Source organism: Castor canadensis, chromosome 7 (assembly GCF_047511655.1).
Source record: "Castor canadensis chromosome 7, mCasCan1.hap1v2, whole genome shotgun sequence".
In the NCBI taxonomy this organism is placed as follows: Eukaryota; Metazoa; Chordata; class Mammalia; order Rodentia; family Castoridae; genus Castor; species Castor canadensis.
Genome location: NC_133392.1, coordinates 37,093,372 through 37,118,336, shown reverse-complemented (window position 1 = coordinate 37,118,336; position 24,965 = coordinate 37,093,372). Strand labels below are relative to the sequence as shown.

The 24,965-nt window shown below is 36.7% G+C and overlaps 1 protein-coding gene across 4 annotated transcripts in view; it reads right to left on the bottom strand.

Moving 5' to 3' along the window:
* Positions 1 to 24,431, bottom strand: part of LOC109689969 (protein FRA10AC1 homolog) — a 40,723-nt gene extending 16,292 nt beyond the window's left edge. The window contains exons 1-8 of one of the 4 annotated variants that reach the window (XM_074078747.1): positions 23,833 to 23,958; positions 23,471 to 23,550; positions 21,199 to 21,272; positions 19,947 to 20,042; positions 19,774 to 19,819; positions 17,163 to 17,239; positions 16,101 to 16,184; positions 15,581 to 15,665 (exon numbers count right to left, since the gene is read on the bottom strand). In XM_074078747.1, the coding sequence (XP_073934848.1) occupies positions 15,581 to 15,665; positions 16,101 to 16,184; positions 17,163 to 17,239; positions 19,774 to 19,819; positions 19,947 to 20,042; positions 21,199 to 21,272; positions 23,471 to 23,473 (465 nt within the window). In that variant the 5' untranslated portion in view covers positions 23,474 to 23,550; positions 23,833 to 23,958. Of the gene's footprint in view, positions 1 to 15,580; positions 15,666 to 16,100; positions 16,185 to 17,162; positions 17,240 to 19,773; positions 19,820 to 19,946; positions 20,043 to 21,198; positions 21,273 to 23,470; positions 23,713 to 23,832; positions 23,972 to 24,201 lie in introns of those variants that run through there. The other 3 variants (XM_074078745.1, XM_074078748.1, XM_074078746.1) reach the window with 3 other exon arrangements.
* Between the last annotated feature and the right edge of the window lie 534 nt (positions 24,432 to 24,965).

Below are 24,965 nucleotides of genomic sequence, written 5' to 3'. Positions count from 1 at the left end.
CAAGTTACATATAAACCCGTCAGAATGACAGATTTCAAAAACAGAAACTTTAAAAGCAAAGAGGGCACAGAATGAAGCATTTCAAGTCTTGAAAGAAAATAACTGCCAACCTACATTATTATATCCAATAAAGCTATCCTTTTCAATTGAAGAGGAAATAAAAATCTTCCATGATAAACAAAAACTAAAGGAATTCATGACCACAAAATCAGGACTGCAGAAGAAACTTAAAGGAATCCTTCATTCCGAAGATGAAAATAAACACAATCATGAAAATAAGGGGAATAATAAATCTCAGGGGGGTGAGTACATAAGCAAATGATGAAAAGGGAAGAATTAAACACTACAAAAACAACAAAATAGCAGGAATTACTATACACCTTTCAATAATAACTCTAAATGTTAATAGTCTCAATTTTCCAATCAAAAGACAGACTAGGATTGAATTTAAAGAACAAGACACATCCATTTCTTGCCTATGAGAAGCACAACTCACTGGCAAAGATGAACTAGGCTTAAAGTGAAAGGATTTCCAAGCAAATGGAGTCTGAAAGTAAGCAGGAATAGGCTATACTTACACCTGACAAAGCAGACTCCAAACCAAAATCAGTCAAACGAGACAAAGGTCACTTCATATTGAAAAAGGGAACAACCCATCAAGATGATATAACAATTATAACATATACATTGAACATGCATGAATCAAATTTCATAAAACAACATTACAAGACAAAAAAGCAAGAATAGATCCCAAAACTATAATGCTTGGTGACCTTAATACTCCACTTTCACCGAAAGATAAGTCATTAAGGATCAAAAAACCTTCAGAATTAAATGACACTACAGATCAAGTGGATTTAATAGATATCTCTAGAATATTTCACTCATAAGCTACAAAATATAGATTCTTCTCAGCAGCCCACAGAACTTTCTCAAAACAGATCTTAAGACATAAACCTTATAAAATAGAAGAAAACTGAAATAACATCTTGCATTTTATCAGATCAAGCCAAGTCTAAAGGCAGCAGCTGGAAAAAAATGATAAAGATTGGGGCAGAAATTAACAAAATGAAGAACAAAAGAACAATTCAAAGAATCAATGAAACGGAGTTGGTCGCATAAAAAAGATAAACAAGATTGAGAAACCCTTAGCCAAATTAACCAAAAGAAAAAGGGAGAAGACTCAAGTTAACAAAACTAGAGGTGAAAAAGAGGGTATCACAATAAGTACAGTGAAATTTTAGAGGCTCCTCAGAGAATACTTCAAAAAGCTATGTTCTGGGGATTCCAAGATGGTGGCTAGAGGCAGGAAGCAGAAAGCGTGCCTCCTAAAGTAAAATCTTGGAGAGACGCTGGAGATACACCTTGGAGGCAAAACCACTGAGAAGAGGCAAAACTTTGACCCCTCCACACCTCCAGCCTGTGCAGAGCATCCCCACTTCACGTTAAATGGAGAAACCAGGAGGGCCCCCTAGCCGCCTCCAGATGCCGGCGCCCAGACACCTTGGGAAGACATGGACCACAAGGTGAGCTAAGCGGTATGTGGTATTCCCACAGACAACCCTGGGCCAGATCAGCATAGCCCCCTGGACAGACCGACCCCCACCCAGGATAAAAAAGAGAAACTGAGTAATAAACAATAAGAACAATAAAGACACATAGCAAAGAGGGTGGGGCACGCTGAGTGCCGAAGAGGGGAGTAGGGGAATCCTTCACAGAACTGTAAATAAACAAGCCAGGCTGGAGAAGGCAGGAGCGGCGGCAAATGCCCAAAAACTAGGAGCGGGAAAGCAGCAGTGGGAGGAAAACTCCACAGGAGAAGGGGGAAGACCCACTTCCCATGTGAACTGTAAATAAACACACAGCCCTGAGAAAGTGGGTGCAGTGTCACCTCCCCCAGTATACTTGGAAAGGGGAAAGCTTGCAGCAGCAGCTGGAGCACAGGGGAACTCTGACTAAACAAAGCCTGCAGGGCCAGGTGAGTGCTAAGCTCACCCCTGAGATCTGCATAAATAAAGCCTCCAGCAACAGCAGGCTGACAGCAGCGGGCAGGCAAGCCACAGCCAAAGATAGCCATTCACAGAACTGTCTCCAGACTCTTTTTTTTTTTTCTCTCTCCCTACCTTTGATGAGACAACAACTGAACTATGCCTGAATGCTGAAAAACTTACTGAAACTGTATTGCATTTGAACTTGGGACACTTTCTGGGGTTTTTTGTTTTGTTTTGTTTTGTGTGGTTTTATTTTATTTTTCCCCTTTGATGACACAAATACAGAACAACATCTGAGGCACCATGTCCAGGATTGGAGGCTGAGGGACGAACACCAAAATTATTAAGACTGAAACTTTATTGCATTTGATCTTGGAAATTTTTTTTCTATATATATTTTTTCATTTATTTATATTTTTTTATTTTTTATTTTCAATGCTCTCTAACGCCTTTTCAGCTTACAGTTGATTAGTACACTGTCTCTCCCTGTTTATAACTTTGAAACTTTGTTTCTTTGTTTTGTTTTTTTCTACTTGTTTGTTTTTTCCCTTTTCCTTTAACTTCTTTGCTTTCCATCGCCTCTCACCCTTCCATTCTAAATATCACTAGTGCTATTATTATAAGACAGAAAATACATAACTGCACACAGTACAAGGACAATAACAACACCAAGGGCAATGATGGGAAGACAGAAAAAACAGGGAAAACAGTTTCCCCACAGCAAAAAATTACTATAGGAACCAGAGGGAAATGAAGAAAACAGATACTCAACCCAGACTCCAACAAAATGAAGATAAATTATGCCAAAGAACCCAATGAAGCCCACAAGAATAATCTAAAAGAAGAAATACTACAGGTACTAAATGAGAATTTTATAGAGATGATACTGGATATAGTCAACCAAAATGTACAGGAGACACTCAAGAAATTCCAAGACACCAAAAATAGAGAATTTGAAAAAGCAAAAGAAAAAATAAAGGAAACGATAGAAGCACTGTACAAACACCAAAGTGAAACAGAAAACGCAATTAATAAAGAGATAAATGAACACAGGACAAAAATAGACAACATTAAAGAGGAAATAACCCAGGATATGGAAAACCTCAGAAAAAAGAACGAAACAGAACTGCAAAATAAAACAGAAGGCCAATCCAGCAGAATAGAACAAACAGAAGACAGAATCTCAGAACTCAAAGATGAAATGGTAATTAAAGGAAAAACTGAAGAACTATTAGTTAAACAACACAAGACCTGTGGAAAACAAAATGCAAGAACTCACAGGCTCCATCAAAAGACCAAACCTGAGAATCATAGGCAATGAAGAAGGAGAAGTAGTGCAAATGAAGGGAATGTATAACATAGTCAACAAAATAATAACAGAAAATTTCCCAAATCTAGAGAAAGATATTCCCATACAGATGCAAGAGGCCTCCAGAACACCAAACAGACCAGATCAAAATAGAACTACCCCAGGACATATCATCATTAAAACAACAAGTTCAGAAACTAGGGAAAGGAATATTGAAGGCTGTAAGAGAGAAAAAACAAATAACATACAAAGGTAAACCCATCAAAATCACAGCAGACTTCTCAACAGAAACATTAAAAGCAAGAAGAGCTTGGGGAGAGATCTTCTGGGGACTGAATGAAAATAACTTCAACGCCAGGATACTCTACCCAGCAAAGCTATCATTCAAAATAGATGGAGCAATAAAAGTCTTCCATGATAAGCAGAAACTAAAACAGTATGTGACCACAAAGCCACCACTACAAAAGATTCTTCAAGGGATTCTGCACACAGAAAGTGAAACCCAACATAATCATGAAAGGATAGGCAGCACCAAACTACAGGAAAAGAAAAAGCAAGAAAGTAGAGAGTAACCTCAACTTAGGTATACACAATCAAACCTTCAAACAACTAAGACTACTAAATGACAGGAATCACCACATACCTATCAGTACTAACACTTAATATTAACGGACTTAATTCACCCATCAAAAGGCACCACTTGACGATATGGATTAAAAAGGAAGATCCAACAATTTGTTGCTTACAAGAGACCCATCTCACCGACAGAAATAAGCATAAGCTTAGGATGAAAGGCTAGAAGATTTACCAAGCCAATGGCCCCCGAAAACAGGCAGGAGTAGCAATACTTATCTCTGACAAAGTAGATTTCAAACCTACATTGATCAAATGAGATAAAGAAGGACATTCCATACTAATAAAAGGGCAAATAGACCAAAAGGAAATAACAATTATCAACCTATATGCACCCAATGTCAACACACCCAATTTCATCAAACATACCCTGAAAGACCTAAAAGCACATATTAACTCCAACACAGTGGTTGTGGGAGACTTTAACATTCCATTATCATCAATAGATAGGTCATCCAAACAAAAAATCAATAAAGAAATTCAAGATCTAAAATATACAATAGATCAAATGGACCTATTTGATGTCTACAGAACATCTCATCCAACTTCTACACAATATACATTCTTCTCAGCAGCCTATGGAACCTTCTCCAAAATAGATCATATCCTAGGGCACAAAGCAAGCCTCAGCAAATATAAGAAAAAAGAAATTATACCATGCATATTATCTGATCACAATGCAATAAAACTAGAACTCAACAACAAAAGTAAAGACAAAAAACTTGCAAACAGTTGGAAACTGAATAACTCATTACTTAATGAACAATGGGTCACTGATGAAATAAAAGAGGAAATTTAAAAGTTCCTGGAAGTCAATGAAAATGAAAATACAACCTACCAGAACCTATGGGACACAGCAAAGGCAGTCCTGAGAGGAAAGTTTATAGCCATGAGTGCATATATTAAAAAGATTGAAAGATCCCAAATCAATGACCTAATGATACATCTCAAACTCCTAGAAAAACAAGAACAAGGAAATCCAAAACAAATAGAAAGAGAGAAATAAAAAAAATAAGAGCTGAAATCAACGAAATAGAAACCAAAAAAACCATACAAAGAATTAATGAAATAAAAAGTTGGTTCTTTGAAAAAATAAACAAGATTGACAGACCCCAGGAAATCATCAGAGACTACTTCGAGAATCTAAATTCAAATAAATTTGAAAATCTTAAAGAAATTGACAGATTTCTAGATACATATGATCATCCAAAACTGAACCAAGAGGATATTAATCACCTGAATAGATCTGTAACACAAAATGAATTTGAAGCAGCAATCAACAGTCTCCCCAGAAAGAAAAGTCCAGGACCTGATGGATTCTCTGATGAATTCTATCAGACCTTTAAAGAAGAACTGATACCAACCCTCCTTAAACTGTTCCACGAAATAGAAAGGGAAGGAAAACTGCCTAACACATTTTATGAAGCCACTATTACACTTATCCCAAAACCAGGCAAAGACACCTCCAAAAATGAGAACTATAGGCCAATCTCCTTAATGAACATTGATGCAAAAATCCTCAATGAAATAATGGCAAACCGAATTCAACAACACATCAAAAAGATTATTCACCATGACCAAGTAGGCTTCATCCCAGGAATGCAGGGGTGGTTCAACATACAAAAATCAATAAACGTAATAAACCACATTAACAGAAGCAAAGACAAAAACCACTTGATCATCTCAATAGATGCAGAAAAAGCCGGTGATAAGATCCAACACCATTTCATAATAAAAACTCTAAGAAAACTAGGAATAGAAGGAAAGTACCTCGACATTACATAAGCTATATATGACAAACTTACAGCCAGCATTATACTTAATGGAGAAAAACTGAAACCATACCCTCTAATACCAGGAACTAGACAAGGATGCCCACTATCCTATCTCCACTCCTATTCAACATAGTACTGGAATTCCTAGCCAGAGCAATTAGGCAAGAAGGAATAAAAGGAATACAAATAGGTAAAGAAACTGTCAAAATATCCCTATTTGCAGACGATATGATCCTATACCTTAAAGACCCAAAGTTACTCAGAAGCTCCTAGACACCATCAATAGCTATAGCAAGGTAGCAGGATATAAAATCAACATAGAAAAATCATTAGCATTTCTATACACTAATAATGAACAAACTGAGAAAGAATATATGAAAACAATTCCATTTACAATAGCTTCAAAAAAAATCAAATACCTAGGTGCAAACCTAATAAAGGATGTGAACAACCTTTACAAGGAAAACTATAAACTTCTCAAGAAAGAGATTGAGGAGGACTATAGAAAGTGGAGAGATCTCCCATGCTCATGGATTGGTAGAATCAACATAGTAAAAATGTCTATACTCCCAAAAGTAATCTACATGTTTAATGCAATTCCCATCAAAATTCCAAAGACATACATTAAAGAGATTGAAAAATCTACTGTTAAATTTATATGGAAACACAAGAGGCCATGAATAGCCAAGGCAATACTCAGTCAAAAGAACAACGCTGCAGGTATCACGATACCTGACTTCAAACTATATTACAAAGCAATAACAATAAAAACAGCATGGTACTGGCACAAAAACAGACATGAAGACCAGTGGAACAGAATAGAGGACCCAGATACGAAGCCACACAACCCTAACCAACTTGTCTTTGACAAAAGCGCTAAAAATATAGGATGGAGAAAAAGCAGCCTCTTCAACAAAAATTGCTGGGAAAACTGGTTAGCAGTCTGCAAAAAACTGAAACTAGATCCATGTATATCACCCTATACCAATATTAACTCAAAATGGATCAAGGATCTTAATATCAGACCACAAACTCTAAAGTTGATACAGGAGTAGGAAATACTCTGGAATTAGTAGGTATAGGTAAGAATTTTCTCAATGGAACTCCAGCAGCACAGCAACTAAGAGATACCATAGATAAATGGGACTTCATAAAACTAAAAAGCTTCTTCTCATCAAAAGAAATGGTCTCTAAACTGAAGAGAACACCCACAGAGTGGGAGAAAATATTTGCCAGCTACACATCAGACAAAGGACTGATAGCCAGAATATACAGGAAACTTAAAAAACTAAATTCTCCAAAACTAATGAACCAATAAAGAAATGGGCAAATGAACTCAACAGAACTTTCTCAAAAAAAGAAATTCAAATGGCCAAAAAACACATGAAAAAAATGTTCACCATCTCTAGCAATAAAGGAAATGCAAATTAAAACCACACTAAGATTCCACCTCATCCCTGTTAGAATAGCCATCGTTAACAACACCACCAACAACAGGTGTTGGTGAGGATGCGGGGGAAAAAGGAACCCTCTTACACTGTTGGTGGGAATGTAAACTAGTACAACCATTCTGGAAAAAAATTTGGAGGCTACTTAAAAAGCTAGACATTGATCTACCATTTGATCCAGCAATACCACTCTTGGGGATATACCCAAAAGACTGTGACACAGGTTACTCCAGAGGCACCTGCACACCCATGTTTATTGCAGCACTACTCACAATAGCCAAGTTATGGAAACAGCCAAGATGCCCCACTACTGATGAATGGATCAAGAAAATGTGGTATCGATACACAATGGAATTTTATGCAGCCATGAAGAAGAACGAAATGTTATCATTCGCTGGTAAATGGATGGAATTGGAGAACATCATTCTGAGTGAGGTTAGCCTGGCCCAAAAGACCAAAAATCGTATGTTCTCCCTCATATGTGGACATTAGATCAAGGGCAAACACAACAAGGGGATTGGACTTTGATCACAAGGTAAAAGTGAGAGCACACAAGGGAGATATGAGGATAGGTAAGACACCTAAAAAATTAGCTAGCATTTGTTGCCCTTAACGCAGAGAAACTAAAGCAGATACCTTAAAGCAACTGAGGCCAATAGGAGAAGGGGACCAGGAACTAGAGAAAAGGTTAGGTCAAGAAGAATTAACCTAGAAGGTAACACACATGCACAGGAAATTAATGTGAGTCACCTCCCTGTATAGCTATCCTTATCTCAACCAGCAAAAACCCTTGTTCCTTCCTATTATTGCTTATGCTCTCTCTTCACCAAAATTAGAGATAAGGGCAAAATGGTTTCTGCCGGGTATCAAGGTGGTGGGGGGGAGTTGGAGGGGGCAGGGTAGGTGGTAAGGGAGGGGGTGGGGGCAGGGGGGAGAAATGACCCAAGCATTGTATGCACATATGAATAAAAAAAAGCTATATTCTAATAAACCAGAAAATCTACAAGAAACAGATAAATTTCTAGGTGCAGATGGCCTACCAAAATTGAACCAAGAGGATAGAAACCACCCAAACATATTTATAGTAAGTAATGAAATCAAAGCAGTAACAGCCTCCCAACAAAGAAAATCCCAGGACCAGATGGATTCATTGAATTCTAGCAGACCTTTAAAAAAGAATTAACACCAATGCTCCCCCAGACTATTCCATAAAATAGAGATGGAAGGAATGCTACTAAACTCATTCTATGAAGTCAGTATTAATTACTTTGATACCAAAACCAGATAATGACACAACAAAAAAAGAATATTATAGACACATTTCCTTGATGAATATGCAAATTTTTTCAATAAAATACTTGCAAACCAAATTCAACAACACATTAAAAAGATCAAGTTGGTTTCACTCCAGGGATGTTTGGAAGGATGGTCAACATACACAACTCAATAAACATAACACAGCATATAAACAGAATAAAGGAAAAAAATCACATCATCAGCTCAATAGATACAGAAAAAAACCTTTGACAAAATTCAACGCCCCTATATGATAAAAGCTCAAGGATACTAGAACTAGAAAGAATATACCTCAACATAGTAAAGGCTATATCCAACAATTCTATAGCTAACATCAGACTAAATGAGGAAAAACTGAAACCATTTCAAAAAGTCAGAAAAGAGATATTCAATATTCAAGCACTCTTATTCAATATAGTACTTGAATTCTTAGCCAGAGCAATAGGGCAAGAGAAAGAAATAAAAAGGGATACAAATAGGAAAGGAAGAAGTCAAATTAGCCCTATTTTCAGATGATACAATCCGAGTCTAAAAGACCCTAAAGACTCTTCTGAAAAAACTCTGAGATCTGATAAACACTTTTAACAACATATCAGGATATGAAATCAACATCATACAAAAATCAGTAGCTTTTCTGTACACCAGTAATGAACAGGCTGAGAAAGAAATCAGGGGGAAAAAATCCATTCACAATAGATGCAAAAGAAATTAAATACTGAGGAATAAGCCTAACAAAGGAGTTAAAAGATCTCTACTTTGAAGAAAGAAATTGAAGAAGACCCTAGAAGATGGAAAGACCTCCCATGTTCATGGATCAGCAGAATTAATACTGTGAAAATGGTTATACTACTGAAAGCAATCTAAAGATTCAATATAATCTCCATCAAAATTTCAGTGTCATTCTTCACAGAAATAGAAAAACCAATCCTAAAATTCAGATGAAGCACAAAAGACCCCAAATAGTCAAAGCAATCCTGAGCAAAAAGAGAAATGCTGGAGGTATGACAATACTGGACTTCAAATTATACTGTAGCCATAGTAACAAAATGAGCATGGTACTGGCACAAAATACACACACAGATCAGTGGAATGGAATAGAATAGAAGATTGAGAAATAAGCCCAAAACAGGTCAGCCATGTGACTTTTGACAAAGGCATTAAAAATATACATTAGAAAAAAGACAGCCTCTTCAACAAATGTTGTTAGGAAACTGAATATACACTTGTAGAAGACTAAAACTAGGTCGATAGAGCTCTCATACTGTACAAAAACTAATTCAAAAGGTCTTAATGTAAGAAATGAAACTTTGAAACTACTGTAAGAAAACACAGGGAAAACATTTGAAGATACAGACATAAGCAATAATTTTCTGAATAGGACTGCAGTTACTCAAGAAATAAGAGTAAGAATTGACAAATGGGATTGCATCAAATTACAATGCTTCTGCACAGCAAAGGAAATTACCAGAATCAGGAGATAATCTATAGAATGAGAGAAAATCTTTGCCAGCTATTCATCAGATAAAGAATTGATAGCCAGAATATATAAATAGCAAAAAATTAAATAACAGGGAACAAATAACTCAATTAATAAACGGGCAAATAAACTGAACAGCAAGTTCCCAAAAGATGTAAAAATGGCCAAATAATACATGAAGACATGTTCACCATTTTTAGCCATAAAGGAAATGTAAATCAAAACCACACAGTTAGAATGGCTATCTTCAGAAAACAAACAACATCAAATGCTGGCGAGAATGCAGGGGATGTTAATGGGAATGTAAATTAGTGTATCTACTATGGAAGTCAGTATGGAGGCTCCTCAAGAAACTAAAAATAGAACTACCACATGATCCTGTTATACTACTCTTGGGCATATATCCAAAGGAATATAGGTGGGCATACAATAAAGGCACCTGTACACCCGTGTTTATAGCAACACTATCCACAAAAGCCAAACTATGGAAATCAGCCAAAATACCCCTAAAGAAAATGTGGTGTATATACTCAATGGAGTATTATTCAGCCATAAAGAAGAATAAAATGATGTCACTGGCAGGAAAATGGATGGAACTGAAGATCATGTTAAGCAAAATAAGCCAAACCGAAAAAGACAAATATTTCATATTCTTTCTCATATGTGGAATCTAGATCAAAACAAACAAACAAACAAAACCACTGACATGAGTATAAAACAGGAACTATTTGGAGAGGGAAATGAGTGGGAGGGGGAAGGCAAAAGGAGAGGGGCGAGCAATAATGATTAAAGTTCTAAATGTGAAAACAGAACAATGAAACCCTTTAAAATTGTTTGTAAGAGTAGAAAGGGGATAGAAAGTGCAATATAGGGGGTGAACTAAAGTACATTATATGCATGTATGAAAATATCACAATGAAACCCCTCTGCAAAATGAATGTACACTAAAAAAATATATAGATTCATGGTTGCCAGGAGTTAGGGAGAGTGAGAGATGAAGAAGAGCACAGAGGATATTTAGAGCTGTGAAACTATTCTTTATGATAGTACAATAGTAGCTAAATATACACATAGTTATTTATGTATAGAAATATATATATCATCATATATTTGTTAAAATCCAAAGAAAGTACAATGCTGAGTGGACTCAAATGTTAAACTATGGCTGGTGAAAGAATGATGAGTCAATGTGGGTTCATAGCAGACAAGGCTACGCATGTGTACAGCCAGTAGTATAGTGGAAGTTACTATACTTCCACTCAATCTTGCTGTAAACCTAAAAATGCTCTAAAAAATAAAGTCTATTTTTTCAATAAACTTTTTTGACAGCACTGGGGTTTGTACTCAGGGCCTCACACTTGCAAGGAAGCTGCTCTTACTGCTTGAGCCACTCTGCCAACTAAAGTCTATTTTTTAAAGACAAAGATTCAACTCTAGAATTGTGAAGACCTATATCCAACTCTAATGAATGGTAATGAATAAAACTCTACCATTCTATAACTGGGTAACTTTGAAAAAGTTACTCACCTATTTTATTTCCTGTTTTGTATAAAAATATACAATCTTAATCTCATAGGATCACTGAATTGAGAGAATTCAGATAAAGAGTTCAATGCCTAGTTAACTTTGGGTTTAATTTTTTTAATCATCTATTACTTGACTCTGTCAATTCTGTACCTTAAATGCAGATAAAGGCTCAAAATACTTCGAAACACTCTAAAATTCAATGAATGACAGATGTGGTAGCACATGCCTGTAAACCCAGCCCTTGGGAGGCTGAGGCAGAAGGATCTTAAGTTCAAGGCCAATCTGGGCTATATAGGAAGACCCTGTCTCAAAAAGAAAAATAAAAAAAGAAAATGCTTCAAGTATAGGGGAAAAAGAAGCAAAAGATTCAACATGACTGTTTTAAGTTTATATGTGTGTAGAGACTGCTTGTCATCTGACATGTCTATTGAATCACAGCCAAATTTGCAACAGCAAGTTTCCAAGCTTCTTTCATTCATTAGTCTATTCAACAAATACTTAAGAAGCAACTACTTATGTAGCCCGAGCTGGTGAAAACTTTCTCCATAGCCCAGAGTGGCCTGGAACTCACAATCCTCCTGCCTCTCCCCACCAAGTGCTAGGATTTCCGGTATATACCACTATGGCAAACCTAGACTGCAACTTTTTTCTGAAGGGCAATTCACTATGCATTAATCCAGTATCCAATTCAATTTCAATAAATATTGAGGAACAATCCATAAATGAGCCACAGTTGAAAAAGCTGCTTTGTTATATGCCCTTAGAAAGACTCACTATTTCATACTGATTTGCGATGTAGTAACTTCAAGTCACCCCAACTGTTGTGGTATTTTCTGGATTAGATATGGTAATTAACTGGTACAGAGATGAAAGCTATGGCCTGGAATCCACAGCTAGTTCCTAAAAAGACCACAAAATCTGGGACTATACAAAGTACATGGATTTTTTAAACAGGGTTATGCAAAATGAATATCAGAACTGTCTATATTGAAGTAGAAAACAACATACATATTAAAAACACTACTGAAAAAAATTATTAAGCCAATTTTGATTCTAAATAGATCAAACTATCATAAGAAATTCTTATGACATATACATTTAAGACAGCTTTTTAAATATGTTGTTCTTCTTAAAAATAATTATATAAATATACACTATCCATAACATATATATGCATGCAACATTCCCTCCTCTCATGTTTCCAACTGAGATTGTCTGTTCCCGGGTTACCTTCTCCAGCTACTAATTTGAAGTTGAGCAAGGAATAAAAATAACTTTAATATTAACTAAAACAAATACCTAGGTGTAAACCTAACAAAAGATGTGAAAGACCTCTACAAGGAAAACTATACACTTCTGAAGAAAGAGATTGAGGAAGACTATAGAAAGTGGAGAGATCTCCCATGCTCATGGATTGGTAGAATCAACATAGTAAAAATGTCGATACTCCCCAAAGTAATCTACATGTTTAATGCAATTCCCATCAAAATTCCAATGACATTCATTAAAGAGATTGAAAAATCTACTGTTAAATTTATATGGAAACACAAGAGGCCACGAATAGCCAAGGCAATACTCAGTCAAAAGAACAATGCAGGAGGTATCACAATACCTGACTTCAAACTATATTACAAAGCAATAACAATAAAAACAGCATGGTACTGGCACAAAAACAGACATGAAGACCAGTGGAACAGAATAGAGGATCCAGATATGAAGCCACACAACTATGAGCAACTTATCTTTGACAAAGGAGCTAAAAATATACAATGGAGAAATAGCAGCCTCTTCAACAAAAATTGCTGGGAAAACTGGTTAGCAGTCTGCAAAAAACTGAAACTAGATCCATGTATATCACCCTATACCAATATTAACTCAAAATGGATCAAGGATCTTAATATCAGACCCCAAACTCTTAAGTTGATACAAGAAAGAATAGGAAATACTCTGGAGTTAGTAGGTATAGGTAAGAACTTTCTCAATGAAACCCCAGCAGCACAGCAACTAAGAGATAGCATAGATAAATGGGACCTCATAAAACTAAAAAGCTTCTGTTCATCAAAAGAAATGGTCTCTAAACTGAAGAGAACACCCACAGAGTGGGAGAAAATATTTGCCAATTATACATCAGACAAAGGACTGATAAGCAGAATATACAGGGAACTTAAAAAACTAAATTCTCCCAAAACTAATGAACCAATAAAGAAATGGGCATGTGAACTAAACAGAACTTTCTCAAAAGAAGAAATTCAAATGGCCAGAAAACACATGAAAAAATGCTCACCATCTCTAGCAATAAAGGAAATGCAAATTAAAACCACACTAAGATTCCACCTCACCCCTGTTAGAATAGCCATCATCAGCAACACCACCAACAACAGGTGTTGGCGAGGATGCGGGGAAAAAGGAACCCTCTTACACTGCTGGTGGGAATGTAAACTAGTACAACCACTCTGGAAAAAAATTTGGAGGCTACTTAAAAAGCTGGACATCGATCTACCATTTGATCCAGCAATACCACTCTTGGGGATATACCCAAAAGACTGTTACTCCAGAGGCACCTGCACATCCATGTTTATTGCGGCACTATTCACAATAGCCAAGTTATGGAAACAGCCAAGATGCCCCAGCACAGACGAATGGATTAAGAAAATGTGGTATCTATACACAATGGAATTCTATGCAGCCATGAAGAAGAATGAAATGTTATCATTCGCTGGTAAATGGATGGAACTGGAGAACATCATTCTGAGTGAGGTTAGCCTGGCTCAAAAGACCAAAAATCATATGTTCTCCCTCATATGTGGACATTAGATCAAGGGCAAACACAACAAGGGGATTGGACTATGAGCACATGATAAACGCGAGAGCACACAAGGGAGGGGTGAGGATAGGTAAGACACCTAAAAAACTAGCTAGCATTTGTTGCCCTTAATGCAGAGAAACTAAAGCAGATACCTTAAAAGCAACTGAGGCCAATAGGAAAAGGGGACCAGGTACTAGAGAAAAGGTTAGATCAAAAAGAATTAACCTAGAAGGTAACACCCATGCACAGGAAATCAATGTGAGTCAATGCCCTGTATAGCTATCCTTATCTCAACCAGCAAAACCCCTTGTTCCTTCCTATTAATGCTTATACTGTCTCTACAACAAAATTAGAGATAAGGGGAAAATAGTTTCTGCTGGGTATTGAGGGGGGGAGCGGGAGGGGGTGGAGTGGGTGGTAAGGGAGGGGGTGGGGGCAGGGGGGAGAAATGAACCAAGCCTTGTATGCACATATGAATAATAAAAGAAAAAAAAAATTAAATAAATAAATAAATAAATAAATAAATCTCATTAAGGTGACAAAAAAAAAAATTAACTAAAACAAGATGTAAAGTGGGAATGGAAATCTGCCATTACTAATTAGCACTCATTGAAAAGTTAATTTTACTCAAATAGACATATTTATGTAACAGAAGATGTGCACCTGCCTCTTTTTAAATGGTAATCAATCAAAAAAAAAAAAAACCCATCAACTTCAAACATCATCTGTGAAAGAATACATCATTCTGCAGTGTTAAATCATTCATTATAATCACTGAGGCTCTAGACTAGAGTTAGGATGAAACAAGATCCAGGAGCCACTTGTGTTTAATTTTAGACTTTTCATGCCTCAGCTCACAAAGAAAAACCACCCTTGTCCTTTATAAACTCCACCAACCCTTTGTAAATCTCATGGCTGCAGAGGTGGTGGTAAAAATGTTACTTCACAGGTACAGGGAAACCTAAGACACTTAGACTAGAATTAGCACCTTTAAAAGATTAATGTGGCTCACAACAGAATAATAAAAAATCACTGCTGTGGGAGGTGGGTGGGCATAAGGGAGAATGAGTGTGAATATGGTGGATATATTTTCTATCTATACATGAAAATAGAAGAATAAAACACGCTAAACTTTTTCTAAGAAGGGGGAAATGGGAAAGAAGGAAAATGATGGAGGGGTTATATCTAAGATACACCATAAGCACATATATATCACAATGTATTCACCTGGACAACTATTATATGCCAATAAAGTTTTTTTTTTAATCAATGCTGTACTTGAATAAGAACACCTTCTATAACTACTTAGAGGGCATACCTTATTTTCTTTGAATCTGCTGAGATCTGCTATGCAGTATTCCTTGAATAATTTATCATAGTATTTCTTTGCAAGTCTCTTCTCCCTATATCCATAAAAAAAAGTGTTATACATTTAGAAATCTAACCTACTACTGGGAAGCAAGTCAAATAAATAACACATATGATATTAATATTAATGTTTTAAAAGAGGCCTATTACTTAGATGTGTACAAAATACTGTTTTTTTTCCAGAACAGAAATTGAAGAACTAATAGAAATAAAAAGAATTACTCTTCCTTTTTTTACCTTTTATAATGTTTGGATTTTTAGGTATTACTTTTTCCCAATTTAAAAATTCTTAAGAAGCATGTAATAGTATATTACAAGCCAACACACAATATTGTAAAAAGTTTTATGTTGACTTAGAACTGTCTGATGAAGGGGTTGAATGTTTTGGATAGTGACAAGTAAGAAAACACAGAACAAGAAAGACAGGACTAAAGCATTTGATGCATTATGGTTCTCATAGCTAAAATTACCAAGTCATATCCGTTTCATCCTCCTCATTCCATAGGAATCTATGATTTTCTCGTATAACATCCAAGTCTGTCTTGTCATTCTCCCTGAAAAATTTTTAAACCAATTTCAATTTAATTTGAAAACAAAATAAGTCAAATTAGGGTAAACTGTAATTTTTGAAAACCTGAATAAAAATATAACACATGAAAATATAGTTATATGTGAGTATATATGTGTATAATTATCAGAAATACTTCAATATTTTCACAAGGTACTTATAAAGAATGTTGATACAAAAGCAAATCAAATGGATAAAAGAATTCATCCTTCTCCAGTAGTGGTTTCAATTATATAGAAATGCTAAATTACCAAAGTTAGGGTGAAAAACCTGAGTAAATAAATACTAGATAAGGAAATGTGAATGAAAATAACTTTCAGAATTTAGCCAAAAGTCAGTAATACTACTCTATTGATATCAAATTTTTAAAATATGGAAAGTTATCTTACTACAAAACTGAGTAAAGGGAGGAAGCGAGTTGAAGGAGATGATTTTCAAGATAAAATACTAAGAGTTTGGGGACAAAATAGATTGTGGAGAGATATAAGCAAATTTATAGAGGAAATAAATTTAGGGCCTTACCTATTCATTAAATTAAGTAGGAAAAAAAATTTATGCAAGTCCAAGAAGTTCTGATTAAGAAGCCTCATATAAAAGAAGGACTTTCATTTGTGGAAAATTCTGAGTGAGGTTTCTTGTTTGCTCTACCTTTTAAAATGCAATCTTCAACAGGAAGGTCTAGACATTTCATTGTTCCAAAGGTCCTTGCCAATAAGACGCATGAGTGTTCCTCACATACTCTGTTATTGCTAGGATCATACCTTGCTCAGCAGGTGAGGAAGCTATCTTGAGGTTTGTTGCCAAGGAAATAGAATTCATGAAGAGCTACTTAACTAGAAGCTGTAGATGGCCTCTACACCTATGACATGTTTCCTTGTGACAAAGTCAGAAGACACAGTAGCTGTGGGTCTTTAAGGTCATCCATACTTCCCCTCCCTTTCTATGCAAACTTTATTATACTTACCCCAAACGCCTGAAGTCTTCTTTTTTGCCACCATAATACAAAATATAATCATTTACAAACTTTGTATGCCTTTGATACTGAAATGCAAAAAGTTAAGGATTTTATTCACTTAAGAGTTGTTCTGTGTCATGATGCATTACTGAGTGAAAAAAGGTACAGTATGAACCTATTTAGCTTTTTAAAATATGCAAATGTATACATGCTTATACATATAAGAAAATCTAGGAGGCTATACATTAAACTGTTTAGAGTGACAAATGTGCAGTAAAAGGACTTTCACTTTTACTGAATACTTTTTCAAGAATATATGACTTGAAATGTAAAGTCAGGAATAATTTTTAAGCATGTATTATTCTTGAGATAAAATACATCATCATCAGGGAAGAAAAGATCTTCCTGTTCTATTCTTAGACTGCATACAAACTTATACCACCATTCACTCTAATAGTCATAATATGAAAAATAAAGAATACATGGCTCCTAAAATTAAAGAGTAGAATTTATCTTTCATTATAAAAGATAATTCAGCTATTTCAGTATGACAAAGCCTCTAAGTAGAAGATATAACTTTTACAATATTAAATCTTAAACATAAAGTTTTCAAAAAAAAGCAAATATAACAAATCAGACAATCCATACAATCATGTTTATTTTCAATGCAACATAACAAGATACCTATGCATTTTACTTCTTGTTTTAAAAAACTCAGTGGCACTGTCTCTACAGTCACACATGCACAGAGTTGACCTCACCTTCTATGATACTGTCTGTGACTACAACCTATTATATTTAAGACACACACTGGGCACTGGTGGCTCACACCTGTAATCCTAGCAACCTGAGAGGGTGAGAAGGGGAGGATCGCAGTTTGAAGCCAGCCAGGGCAAAAAGTTAGCAAGATCCCACCTCAAAGGAAAAAAGCTAAGCATGGTAGTTGTCATTCAACCTACTGCAGAAGCATAAATAGAAAGATTGTGGTTCGGGCCATCCTGGGCAAAAAGCAAGACCCTAGCCTCAGAATAACCAGAGTGATAAGGGCTAGAGGTATGACTCAAGCAATAGTGCATCTGCCTAGCAAGTGTGAAGCCCTAAGTTCAAACCCCAGTTCTATCAAAAAAAAAAAAAAAAAGATAATGATTTAATTGATCAAACTGGCTCAAATAGAATACATCATCAGAATATGACACTTCCAAAACTAGTAACAGAGCAGTTAAAGAGAGAGAAACAAACAGAGAGACAGATTAATTTCCAGAAATCCAATTTCAACAGATACCTGGAAACCTGGATTTAAGCTCTTGAATGACCACTAATTGGTCATGTGACCATTTACCTCCATGAAGATGTATTTCTCCTTATTCCTGAATAAACAACAACTAATAACCTTGGACATTATAAATAAAATCAAGTATAAGAAGACTCTGAAAGGTGGGAAGAAGGTAGCCCTCTAGGTAACCTCAGGTTGTACATTTCCTAGGGTTTTTTTTGTCTCATATGCCAGATGTGGAAGTGAAGGTGGCAACCTGGAAATGTCAACAGGCACAGACTGAAGCTGCCTCAACAAAACCCTGTTCTCTCTAACCAAACGACCAAGAGTCAGCCTAGTGAGGTAACTTTTAGACAGTCATTACTCTATTGTAGCCAAACACCCCAGAAAAAAACCTGTAGTCTCCTCTCCACCCATGCCATAAAAGGAGTACCTGGACTTTTACTCTTACCAGGCTTTAACTAGCACTCCAACTCCAACGTAGTCAAAGAAGGCAGAGCACATGTTCAAATGCTAAAGAAACAAGTGGCAGATGACAACATGGGAAAGCTATGCTATTGGTTTAGGAGGTAAGTGGAATAAATAAGTTAGGGATATAATAATACTTCTGTAACAAAGAAAAGAATTAGAATGATGACAAAATGAAACAGATGACTATAAGGAGGCATATTAAATAGACATTTTTCTTTCTCCTAATTCTGACCATTGTAATAATATCTGGAAATACTTCAGGTCTTGCTTGGCCTTTCTTCTCCAATATCCCAGCAGTGATATAAGGATGGCCAGAGTGGCAGTATGATGAGGCACAGTCTTGTTGAAAAACTGAGCTGAGACATAGCTACAACAGAGAAGCAAGTTATAGCTTATAGACAACCTCCAGTTATGACTGAGAATTAAAACCACAGCAGGCCTGGGAACAGTCTTCAGACAGGTCTAATTTTAAATACAAGTTTTACAGAGAACTTAAAACAACCAAGAACCAGGTAGAAAGATAATAAATTCAAATGAGACAAAAGATAAGTGTAGAAAAGGGAAATGTTGAAGCTTGACAAAAACAAATTGGAAAAACTGTTGAAGATCCATGGATTTTTGTAAGCCTGTTTATAGACTATTGGCAATATGTTTCATTATTTTTGTCTCTAAATATTTCCTATATGTTAAGAGAATTACACCCAAAACTATAAATGGCAAAATTCTATATCAGTAAGTGCTTATCTTTAAAAATAAAAAAGGCTTAAAGGCCTATATGACTTCATAACATTTTGTGATAGAAATAAAAATATGATATCTAAGCAGATTTTAAAATAGTCTATTAATTGTAAGTCTAGAAACATTAAAAAAGGATACAGCATCCATTGCTATGAGATGAAATCTTCTATTTCTTGCTTCTTCCCTGTTTAAAAAAATTATTTTAAGCAAATTCAAATGTTTATATCTAATTACTATAATCAAATCCCCTAGTCCAGGAGTTTATAAAACATCTTAAACCAAAGAATGTAATTTACATTGAAATACTATACCTATCCAGCAATTCTGCTGCAACTTGTTTATGGGCCACCTTTCCATGTTTTTCTTTCTGAAATGGTTTTTTGAGTAGCAAATCATCTTCAACTGCCCTGGTGTATTAAATAGAACAATTACTAAGAGTTAATTTTTCTCAAAGACTGTTTCCTAATTATATATTCATAACTGAGCATGCTATAAGGAATTCAAGTCTTAACTTAAAAAAGACTCACTGGCCTTTAGTGAGACATTTTACTCTCCTTAACTTTATTTAATACCTAAAGTAAAGAAAATGAAACTAACACCACCCAGATTCCTAGTTCAAACCCTGACTCAGTCAATTTACCACCTTAATCTTATTAGGATTAAGCTACTTATTTCTCTGTTTGCAAAGGAGGAATGTTAAGTATTTGATAATAAATAACATGGAAAAAGAAAGGTTGATTACAGAGAATATAGACCACAGATGATCAGCCCTAGTTCTGTAGATAAATACAATTTTAGAGCAGAGTATCTAACTAGATTGCTCAAATTCTATTCTAATAATTAAGATATGAAACATCATAAAATGCAATTTTTACTACTCTTTTGGATATTCATGAGGACTGATTATCTTACAAAAATGTTTAGTCCCAGTTAGTATGCCTCATATTTTGCTCTCATTGTGCAATAGTAAGTTTGATTAGTATGGATCAATCAACCATTCCTGAGTTAATGGATAAAATCATGTTTTTAAGCACAGTAAAGCTGAGAACAATGCCCCAAAGCACAGCAACTTGGCCAAAATGTATCCTCTTTCTGATACCCATACTTTATGCTGGCAGTTCTTATCCCTTCCAATTCAGTAAAGCCATCCAAGAGCTTCTTCCTCAACCTGCTCATTTTTATAAAAGTAAGAACTACCCTGCACTGCAATCTCATCCTCCAAACTCACCTCACATTGAAGGTAAATACTAGCAAGACAGCAGCAACATTTGCAAGCACACAGTCCTTGAACACATGAATGAAAAACACATGCAACAGAGAAATCTAAAACCTTTTTTTTCCTTTTCTTTCTCCCTTCCCTTTCAATAAACCCCCTTCACAACACAAACTTATTTTCCCACAACTGCTTCCAATTTTTATCCATTTATTACAGTTAAATGGATAAAAATTCACTCTCTACAGTGGTTATCTTCACATGCAAACATAATCCAAAAACTTTGAATATTTGTTTATACCTGATATCAATCTACAAGGGATATGAAAAACAAATCAATAAAAACCTACTTTTTTTTCTTGCTAGATTGTCCACCATGTTCATCGTCGCTAAAGTCTGAGTCATAGCCTCCATGACCATGCATCTACAAAGGAGTACAAAGTCAGCTATTTAGGCCCTACATTTCCAACCATTCAAGAGACAGAATAGTTAAAAAATAAGTAATCTTAAATAGCCACAAAAGCTTTAAAGAACCATAATAACCAGGTCAGTGATTATGGGTAATCCAATCAGCTAAAACTTTCAAGTCACTTTGAAATAGCAGATTAACCCTTCAGAAAATGTATTAACATTTTTCACCTTTAATTACTATTAGGAGAACAAGGGAGGTTTCTCTTTGGCCCTTCCGTTGAAAACCAAGCCCTGAAGGTACGAAGTGATTGCCTACAATGCTTCACTTTTTATTTGACATAGAGTAGTAAAAAGTTACTGTGTAGTCATGTACCTCATACCTCATAACTATCATTTTGGTCAATGACAGACCATATATATGGCAGTGGTCCCATAAGATTATAATAGAGCTGAAAAATTCCTATTGCCTACTATTTTCTACTGTATTGTTTCTATGTTTAGATATGTTTGGGAACACAAATACCTACTACCTACAGTATTAAGTACAGCAACACACTGTACAGATTTGTAGCCTAGGAAGATACTCAGTCTTCAGGCTATCCCATACAGCCTAGGTATGTGGTACACTATACCATTTAGGTTTGTGAAAACACTACATGGCATTCCCATGATAACAAAATTGCCTACGGATGCATGTCTCCCAACCTGTGCCTCTCATTAAGTGATGCATAGCTGTTATCACCAAGTTGTCCCAGACATTGAAATGCTTATGATTCTGCAAGTTAGAAAACATTATTTCCATTTTAGGGATGAAAAAAATCAAGAACAAATGAAGTAAATCAATTTTTCAAAGCAAATAAGTGACTAAACTGATTGATTTTTGGTTGGCTGGGGTTTTTTTTTTTTTTTTTTTTGGTTGGTTGGTTTTTTGGTGGTACTGGGGTTTGAACTCAGGGCCTTAGTGCTTCCTAGGCAAGCATTCTAACTCTTGAGCCACACCTCCAGCCCTAAACTGATCAATTTTTAGCACACAATTTCAACTATTCCAAATTGCCTCTCTGGAATATGTTTAGCTATACACATTCTACCAGAATTACAGCATTCGTGGATGGTATACTATCAATTACTGAAAATTTCCTGCTTTTTCAACCTACAGAGAGTTCCTATTCTTTTTTAAAATTTTTTTCAAGGTGAATTTCCTTATCCCTTGGCTTAAGTCAGTTTTATCCTGTTTCAATTCATTTTTGAATTGACATTCTTAGACATGCTTAAAGATTTCTTTGGGCTGCTGGAATGGCTCAAGTGATAGAGCACCTGCTTTGCAAGCATGAGGCCCTGAGTTCAAATTCCACTACTGCCAAAAAAAAAAAAAGACCTCAGTTGCCACTCAATTGTGTGGAAAGAAATTCCTGATTCCAGCACTACACTGAATTTGGGACACATGTTAATGGGTGATGGATGGATCATTTGACTATTTGATGATCAGCAATTCACATGGCTGAAAAAAACCAGTCCAAGTCAAATGACATAAACTTTTTAAACTTTAATATTCATGATACCAAATGCAGCAGGAAATTGAAGAAATAACTCCCTAAACTTCACTCCATTGGACCTAAGACAGAAGATGTTTCTTGTCCTGACTACCTTAGGTCACTTCATCTCTTTGGGCTTCACCTGTTAAGTCAGCTACCAAATAATCTTTAAATTCTTTGAGTCAATGATATTTCTGTAATTTAGTTTTCAAACTTAAGTGTGTGAGTGTATACCTGTCTTCCCTGCTCCACTAAATTCTACAGAGATGAAGACCACAGCCAAGCTTGAAGACAAAGGTTAGAGGCCACAGTTCCAACCCTACTCTGGCTTCCATGGTTGCACGTCACACAAGCGGATTTCACACCCTTTCTAAGATCAAGTTGTCTTATCACATGTGAACTCCTACATCATCACTTTCTTCATATTTTGATGAGGTGATGGAGAAACAATGGTGAGAGCTTGACGATGTGTTCTAGAATCAGCCTACTGGAATTCAGCACTTGGCTCTGCAATTCATCTGTATTTGGGCATGTTCCTTAACCTCTCTGCGCCTCAGTTTTCCCGTTTACATAAATAAGGCTGAAAAGAGTACTGACCTCGAGGGATTAAATGAGCTACCACAGCCAAGTGGTTTTGGAACAGTGGTTGGTGCAGTAAACCCTCTAAATGTTTACTTACCATCGCCTTGTCCCCTGACCTGCGACACCACCCTTATTTCTCTGGCGGCGTCATCTATCCTGTACGCATCATAACTCTGGCTGTAATAAAAAGTCCTCACTTCAACTGACAAGGGCCGAGGAAATCTCAAGAACGCAGACGCCGGGGGTCTCCAGAATCTGTCACAACCTTCCTCCCCCAAATTACTAACATAAGGAACAAGTTTCGAGGTCCTTCCGGTGACACCAAACACACCCACCGCCCTCCCCTTCCGTTCCTCCCCACTCCGCCAAGTTCGCGCCGTGAGCCGTGCAGCTATAGCGACGACCCACGGCCTGGGCGGGCCGCTGCAGGACCGACCCCATCCTCCCCAGCCGCGCCACCTTGCCACCGCCACCGCCGACGCTGCCCGTTCCACGCCTCTCCCTACGGGTCCCTCCTAGGACCCGCTTCCGCCCCGACTAGGTCGCTTGTCACATCTAAAAGGCACCGTCCTCCGGGTGCGCTGACCTTGTGCTACAGTCAGAACGGCTCGGGGAGAGCTCGGGCAGGAGAAAAGTTCCGGTAAGGGAAAGCAAAGGCTCTCTGCTTTCCCTAAGCCTCAGCCCCTCATTTTTTTTTCTGGGCCTCCTACCGTTCCCTTCTGGGGAATCCAGCATGTAGTACCGAGTGACACTGCCCGAAGCTCAGCCCACGCCCTTCATTTGGAAATTTGTTTCGCCTGCCTGTCACCTGTGGTCCTCTCTAGTAACCTTAGTAACGCGTGCTCCGAGCATCCTCGACCAGCTTCCCAGATCAGATCAGCCTCTCCCGCTCCCCCAGTAAAACGGTTCTCATAATTAGAACAAAAATAACTTCCGTCGTGTCACCGCCCACACGATAGATACTGTTCCAAATGCAGTGCTGGCTGCAGAAGAGCTCATGGAATTTGTGAAGAAAGGAAGAATACGGAGGAGACATCTCACAGGGTCGCGGGTCCTCTGCCAACCAGGACCTGGCACGTGTGAAAGAGAATCCAAAATAGAATCTTCAAAAAAAAAAAAAAAAAAACCCTCAGGCAGGCAAGAAAATTAAATTATTCTAAGCTCTCTAGGTCCTTCCTGCGCTGCGCATTTCCGGCACCGTGACGTCCCACTCCACTTGGGTCACTGGGTTCGGGTCCCCTCTCTCCCCACCAGCGGTTATGATCGCTGCTTCTCCCTCATGCCCGACATGGTGCCTTGGAAATCGCAAGCGCTAATTAAGTATTTGTTGAATTGAACTGGCATGCCTCTGGCTTTTTGCAACGGGCCTTTTAGGAGAAAATGATGGTACTCAATGCACATCCGTTTTACATCATTTGCCCTAAACGGGAGATAATATCCATATCAGTCCAAAGCTCCTTTTAACCCTGACAGTAAATTAGAAATATATACTGATTTACCCTGTGCAGTGACTGTGATCTTGAAAAGCTATAAGGTAAGTTACATTATTGGTAATTCAATTATTCCAAAATGCATTGGATTATACATCAATA